This window comes from Suricata suricatta, chromosome 17 (genome assembly GCF_006229205.1).
Source record: "Suricata suricatta isolate VVHF042 chromosome 17, meerkat_22Aug2017_6uvM2_HiC, whole genome shotgun sequence".
Lineage (NCBI taxonomy): Eukaryota > Metazoa > Chordata > Mammalia > Carnivora > Herpestidae > Suricata > Suricata suricatta.
The window spans coordinates 36,027,881-36,035,014 of record NC_043716.1 but is presented as its reverse complement, the minus strand read 5'-3'; the positions used below and the strand labels follow the sequence as shown (position 1 = coordinate 36,035,014).

General features: G+C 57.7%; 1 protein-coding gene across 1 annotated transcript in view; it reads left to right on the top strand.

Moving 5' to 3' along the window:
• Nucleotides 1–7,134, top strand: part of SRCIN1 (SRC kinase signaling inhibitor 1) — a 68,680-nt gene that overhangs the window by 30,436 nt on the left and 31,110 nt on the right. The window contains exon 4 of the mRNA XM_029927023.1: nt 4,569–4,589. Within this exon, the coding sequence (XP_029782883.1) occupies nt 4,569–4,589 (21 nt within the window). The remainder of the gene's footprint in view (nt 1–4,568; nt 4,590–7,134) is intronic.

The following is a 7,134-nucleotide window of genomic DNA, read 5'->3' as shown; positions in this document are numbered from 1 at the left end:
GGCGGCGGCTCTCGCATTGCAGCAAAGGGCACCAGCGGCGGCGGCGGCTGCGGAGGCGGCCGGGGGAGGGGAGAGCCCGGGCGGGTGGGAGTAGGGGGCCTGCCCTCCCTCCCCCGCCGGACGCGGGACCTGGGGCTGGGGGCCCCGCGCATCCACCTGTGGCCGCAGGTAAGGAGCGGCTGCGGGGGCCGGGGCCGCAGCCTGAGGTTCCGCGGGCGGCTGGGCACGGAGATGGGAGCCAGCTCCGCGGCTCCGAGAGGCGGTCGGGGGGTGGTAGGCGCGCAGGCCGTTGCGGTTCCCGATCCCTGAGAAACGCCCCCTCCCCTCCCCCACCGCGTTCGCAGCCTTCCGCGTGGGCCGGGCTCCCACCCCTAAATGCGGCTGGTGCCCCCTCCCCCAACCTCGGAAAGTCATGACCTTCCTGGGTTGCGCCCTTGCCCCCGGCGCGTCGCAGGTCCCGCAGCGCCCCCCCCCCCACGCTTTGCATTGGGGGCGGGTAGGAGGGGAGGGTGACGATGGGCATACCTGCGGGGAGGGTCGTGAATATGCGTCGTGGTAGGAGGCTGGCCCTTCGGGGGCACGTCAGGTAGTCCTGGGGGGCTAGTGTTTACGTAGACTAGCGCTCACAGGAGTTGAGAGGTGGGTGTGTGCGCTGGTGCACGCGGAGCCGGGGGACTAAGGAGCGGGAGGTGCGACCCGTTTGCTTGTCCTCCCTTCCCTGGAGGATGCGTCGTCGGGGCTCGAGGTCAAGGAGGGGTCACGCAACTCACCTAGCGTGCAGGGGACGTCTGTCCAGGAGGCGACAGACCTCAGCTGGCTGGGCTCAGGCTCCCAGGGGGCATGGCCCCGCCCCTCCCAGGGCTCGACCCCAGAGACCTGCATCAGCTGCAGGGGGAGGAAAGAACCCCACTAAGGGCTCTTAAGGTGGGGAAGGGAGGGGGTTAACTCCTCAGCCCCCCCCCCCCCCCCCGAGGGAAGAAGCTATTTCCTCTTCTCACCGGGGAGTTTGAGGACTCCCTGGCCTTGCTTTCTTGGGTCTCCGGGAAGCTCCCCCTCCCGCCTTTCTGAAAGCCTTTTCCCTAGAGAGTGAATGCTTGGCTTCCAAATCCAATCCTTTAGAACACCTTTAATTTTGCCCCCTGCTCCTGTAAGATTCTTTCCTACAAGTGATTACCCTTGGCAAGGGCTCTCCCACTCAAACCTTCCTTTTTTCCACCTTCTCAGCATCCTCCGGGGAAACGGGGGACCCCCGCAGGAGTGTGGGCGTGGGAGACAGCTTCTCTCTGGTATTGGAGGTGTTTGCTGGGGGGAGGGGCCAGACCTCTCGTGGGCTCTTCCTGCCCTTTGCCCTCCTTCTAGGTGGTTTCTGGTGCTGGGAAATTCCCAGGGGAAAGGCTCGGAAGGCTGAGCGGTTCTGGGTGCCAGGAGATGGCGGGAGTGGTGCCAGACAAGAGTATTCAGAGACACCCTCTCCCCTCATAGGGGCTGGTCCTATTTTATTCTCGTTCATTCATGGTCAAATATTTGTTGAGGGCCTACTACACACAAGGCATTGTGTCCGGCATACAGGAGGAGCACACAACCAGAGAAAGGGTGAGGAGGTTGGATGGGGAGGACCCCACCTTAGCAAATGGCAGGGGTGGGGAGCTCTCTGCATTCGGTCATCCAAGGCTGTTTAACACCCTGGAAAGAGCCAGAGCCAGAGGATGGACGGCATTCCTAGGCTTCTCCCCACTTTTGTTCCCCCCCCCCCCCCCCCCCCCCCCCCCCCCCCCCCCCCCCCCCCCCCCCCCGCCGCCCCCAAGGACACTGAGTTGCCTGGAGACCATGTGTTTTTTTCCTGGTGGGGCCAACATAAAAGAGGATCTTTGTTCCCACTTTCCAGAGAGGCTGCAGGGGCAGGACCTACTCAGTGTGCCCTACAGGCCAGAGCCCAAAGTGTTAGCTGTCTGATCTCAGCCTCACCCCAAGTTTGCCAAGCACAAATGCAGCAAGCAACTCTTCCATTGTCACCCTCTAGTGGGGCTTGCCTGGCCTTTCCTGTGGCACTGAAGCTACTCAACCCTCTCCCCTGTCCCCAGCTAGGGACCCCTCCCTTCCGGCTTTGCCTGTTCCATGGATGTTCCCGGCCTCAGGGGTCTGTGGCAGGCCCACGCTCAGGGCACGACTGGTGTGGCTCCAGAGGCACAAGGGGGCCTCAGCCACCTGCACATACTGAGTCTGATGTGTTGACACTGGGGGCTGGGTGGGGGCGGGGGATCTACTGCCTCTTTTGAATCAGGAATTAACCTCCATAAGGCTTGATGTCTGGGATGTCACAGACATGTGACAGTGGCTCCATGACCTGGCAAGCAGGGGGAAGGAGGGATGAGACTTTGTCTTTGTGGATGTGTATTGTGTGGGTGCTGTTTTGTGTGTTTCTGCAGTTGGGGTGTGTATATGTGTGCCCGCGTGCGCGCGCACACATACTTGTGAATGGTATCCACATCTCTGTGAGTTGGGGATGTAGGGGGTGTGTGAGTGGTACTGGTGCCTCCGTATTTCTGTGAGTGGAGTCGGAGTGTGTGTGAGCAAGTCAGGGACCTGTCGGGGGTACGTGTTTGTGCATGAGTGGGACTGCTCTCTGTGTGAACATCTCTGAGTTCCTGGGGTTGTTTCTGACCCTGGAGCCCTTCTCTCCAAGTGCTTGTGTCCCTTTGAGAGTGTGTTTTTGTTACTCCGGGTGTATCTGTGGCGATGTCCTTATCCGAGAGCATCTGTGAATCTGTGCGCCATTTGACGTGGGGCCTGCGTGTTTCATGGCACCCTGGGTGGCCGGTACAGTGACGGTGGCGGTAGAGGAGGGACGGCGGCCTTCTCTGCAGAGCCGTCCATCACTGCCAGGCCTGCAGACATGACTCCCATCGTAAACCTTCCTGTGCCCTCTGCCTGGCTCTGCCTGCCCCCCATGCGTCCACTCTCTCTGCTACCCCTCCCCCTCCCAAGGCCACGGGCAGCTGTGGCTAGGCCCATTACTCTAGCCTCTTGCCTCCCCTCCCCTGGGCACCTGTGGGCAGCCCCTGGCACCCATGGGGGTGGCATGTGTCCACAGATTGTTCTAGGCATTGGCTGGGGCACAGACTTCGCTGTCCCCTTCTCTTGCCTGGCATGTGACTATCTTTTGTGTCTCTTGGAGCCACAGCTGGGGGGAGAGGTGGGAATTGTAGCTCAGACAGGGATGGCCCTGGGGAGTGAACCTCTTCACCCCAGCTTAAGCCTGGCATCACCCTCGCTCCAGAGGTCTAACTCGGGTAAAGCCACTATCCCAGCAGCGCCCCTTGCCTCAGCCTCCAACCTGCTCCTCTCGGCCATGAAAGCATTCAGGTGGCACAGGGTACCTCTCCGTGATGTCCTACCCCTATCAGGAACCCTTCGTGTCCCTCTTCTCTGCCAGTGGCTCTGAGGCCGGAGAATCTTGTCTCTTTGTGCCAGGCACCCCAGTGCCAGGCCATCTGCTGCCTCTGTCTCCCTGCTGAGGCTGGCACCGGTCAGCAGGGTGCCCTCGGCTTTGCCAAGAACCAGCCCAGCCTCTGGCCTCCTTCCTTGTCCTTAGCCATCTGGAAGGGCCTTCTGGTCTCTAGGGAAGACAGGGTGACCCTAGGGCATTGTCCCCTACTCTAGGAGGGGAAGGGGCCTTCCTCCTCTATCTGACCAGAGGACACTGTCCACACTCCCAGTCTCTGTAGCCCCCCCTTGCTGCCCATGGCTCCCCATTCATTGCCCAGTACTGTGAAGTGACTGACACCTGTCCACTTTGCTCTGTAAATTCAGTCCATTGTGGTAACAGGCCTCCCTGCCTGGGCATTGGGCCCTGGCCACCCTCTTCAACCCCCTACTATATCCACCCCCCCGGACTCCAGTCCTGACTCCAGGGTGCTTCACTCAGATACTTTCTGCCTGTCCGCCTAGTTCAGTCTAAATTGAAGCCCACCCAGATGGCCCCAGCCCCTCTTTGCAGCCCAATCTGCTACCTTCTCAGGCCTTGCACCCCAGCCAGCTAGTGACAATTCCCTCAGCACACTCTCTGCTCTCCTGTCCCTGGGCCCTTGGCCGTGCTGTCCCCTCTGCTCAGCATGCCTTTCCTCCCAATCTCCACTGCTCATTTTTTTGACACCCAGATCAAATGTTTCCTCTTCCGGGAAGTTTCTCCTGGCCAGCCAAAACCAGATGCCACTTCTTTGACCCCGAAGCTCTGATTCATCTCTCCCAGTGGCTCATGGGTTCTCTATATCATGGTCATTGGCGCCTTTTCTACCCATAACTCTCTGAGTTACCATGACTAGAAGGCCTGCCTTGTTCCAGAACATCTGGAATGGTTCTCCCTTGTCACTGGAGTCTGCTCAGGGCTGGCCTGGGTCTCAGGAGAGAATGGGATGTACCTGGCACTGCTTCCTTCCTGTTCCTGGGAGGGCAGGGGGCCCTGGTCCCAGGGCTGAGTGCTGAGCTCAGAGGGTCTCTAGCCCACTTCCACCCCTCCTCTCCCCTCCCCACCCCCGCATAACCATCTCTTCTCTTATTTCCATCAGCAGCCAAACTACTGGAGTTTCAAGGTCAGTGCGTGTGCTTCTGCTTCCGTGACAACTGCATGTGCTGTCCTGCCCCTGGCCCTCCCTGCACATGCTTTGCACAAGGGTGTGCGTCTGCACGGGACCTTCTAGTGTGGGCGGTGGGCTTTGGGGCTGCAGGCTGTGGCTGCTGCTTTGAGAGAGTCTGGGTTCGCCTGCCAGGGGCTCATGGATCCAGAGTGGGAGTTTGGGCCACCCCTGCTGGGGGTCTAGGCTGGGGGTACTTAGGCTTTCCCAGGCTGAGAGGGGCATTTTGGAATGAGAGAGGCCGCCTGACATTTACCCCCACCTGGAGACACTGCTGGCTCCGAGGCAGGTACCTGGATCCCATGATCTTGTTGAGGACCCCCTTCTCTGGACTCAGCTTTCATCTTCCAGGGATGACTTGGGTCTATGATGAGCCCCTCATCCTTTTCCTTATTGCTCTATGGGGAGCTGGTCAGTGCCAGGCAAGAGACTCACAGCTCTGCAGCCCAAACCTGTTGCCCAAATGGAGGGCTAAGCACAGGGATGAGTGCCTTCCTGCCTCCCCTGGACAGTTTGGACTGTCCACAGCTGGAGAGCTCTCTGCCCTTTCCAGGGGCATCCTGTTGAGTCTTGGGGGAGCACCCTCAGGTGCCTCCTCTGCCCAGAACCGAACCAAGCTAGGCTGCCCTGTATCCCAGAGTCTCTGGCCCTCCAAGTCCCAGGCATCATGACAGGGGCAGGAGGTATCCATGCCCAATGCCCCAGGTGGCATCTTGCTCCAAGCATCTTGTTGGTGTGCATGCTCCCAGAGAGAAGTCCTTGAAGCAGATAAATCATGGAGTCATAGACTCATGAGGTCAGGCACACAACTGTTTTGGAGGAAGCAGGAGAATGTAATGGTTTAATGCATGGGCCCAAGAGCCTGGTGGTGTATTCCAGTCTGTTACTGAACTAGCTGAGCAACTGGAGGCAATTTACATAATCCTCTGGGCCTCAGTTTTGCCTCTGTAAAATGGGACAACAATATCTGCATCAGAGCAGTGGTGTAAAGATAGAAGAGATGAGATACTGCACGTCCTAGTCACAGGGCCTGGCTCCTGGGGAACCTTCCATGGTAGTTTCCCACATTCGCTCTTAGCATTACAGAAGCTGACTGGATTCCCAAATCAGAATCCCCTTGGGAACTTGTCAAAAATCCTGAACTCCAGGCCCCAACCCCCAGAGATTTGGATTCAGTGAAGGTGGGAACCTGGAAAGAATGTTTTTAAAAGCTCCCAAGTGATTCTGCCCCAGTCTGTGGACAGCCTTCGGAAACCTTGGGTCCTAGTGTGACGGTCCCTACTCAGGGTTCTCTCTGCCCGATCTCTGACCAGGAGTCATCAGCTCCTTGCTGGAATACCTCCAGTGACAGGCATCACCAGCTTCCACAGCAGCCCCTTCCTATCTTTGGAGAGCATTGCTTGAATGACTGTTTCCTTCTCTTGCCACCTGCCTCGTAGACAGGAAGTCCTGGATGTCTCACTTTTTTCTGCCCTCTTGACTCAGCCCAGGACTAGAGAGAAGTGCTAATGGGCTTTCTCTCTTCTCAAGAGGATTTTTGACAAAGGCTGTGAGAATGGAAAGGTGTACATGGGGCCAAGATGGAGACAGACACTAGCAGGGCAGGGGATATGGCTGCCTCTTCTCCCAGTGGTTGCCCGGACAGGGTCCTGCCTTCTCTGCAGTCAGCAGCCCCTAGGATCCCCCACTCCATTCTGGCTCCTGTTCCGTTGTCTTACTGGCACTGCACTTGTGTCCCCAGGCACTGTGGCCACCCCCTACTACTCTTCATGCCTGCTAGCTGCCTCATTCTGCCTGAATTCTGTAGCCTCCCCCGCCCCCCCCACTTCAGCTTGGCAGCCACTGGCCTTTCAGTTGCTTGGCAACCTCATGGCCACCAGACCAGACCTGCTTCCCCACACTGCTTCGGGGCTGAAGGTGGGAAAGAAGGGTGCAGGTTGGCACTGGTGATCAGCCTGGAGCTGAGTTGCAGGGTCCAAAGTCTGGGTATATGTGCCCCCCAACATGGGCTTAGTTCTTACGCTTGCCTCGCTCCTCCACAGACCCAGGCCCACTCACTGGTCAAGGCATTGTGCTTCAGACTGAATGCCCCCTGAGGTCTCCAAATCTGACCCTCCACCTGCCCAAGCCCTCCAGGCCACCTCGGGCACAGCTGGGCACATTGCCCATCAGAGGAAGATGCTGTCTCTTTTCCAGAGTGCTAGTCCAATGGGAACATTAAATTGAGTTAATATGAAGACGGAGATTAATTAGGGGCTAATCAGGATTTGGGGAAGGAGGAAGCTGAGGAGAATAAGTGATTCCTTTTTAGAGATACTTTTACTTTTTTTAATTATAAAAGTGATATATTCAGACTGTGCAAAACTCATCCAGCAGAGAAACGTATAAAAGAGAAAGCTTTGTCTCAACCCCAACTTAACCAATGTCGATGGCTTTCAGTGATTTGTTGTTAAAAATAGACTACTTCTTTTATAGAAAAGTACAATTGGACAATATGATTTTT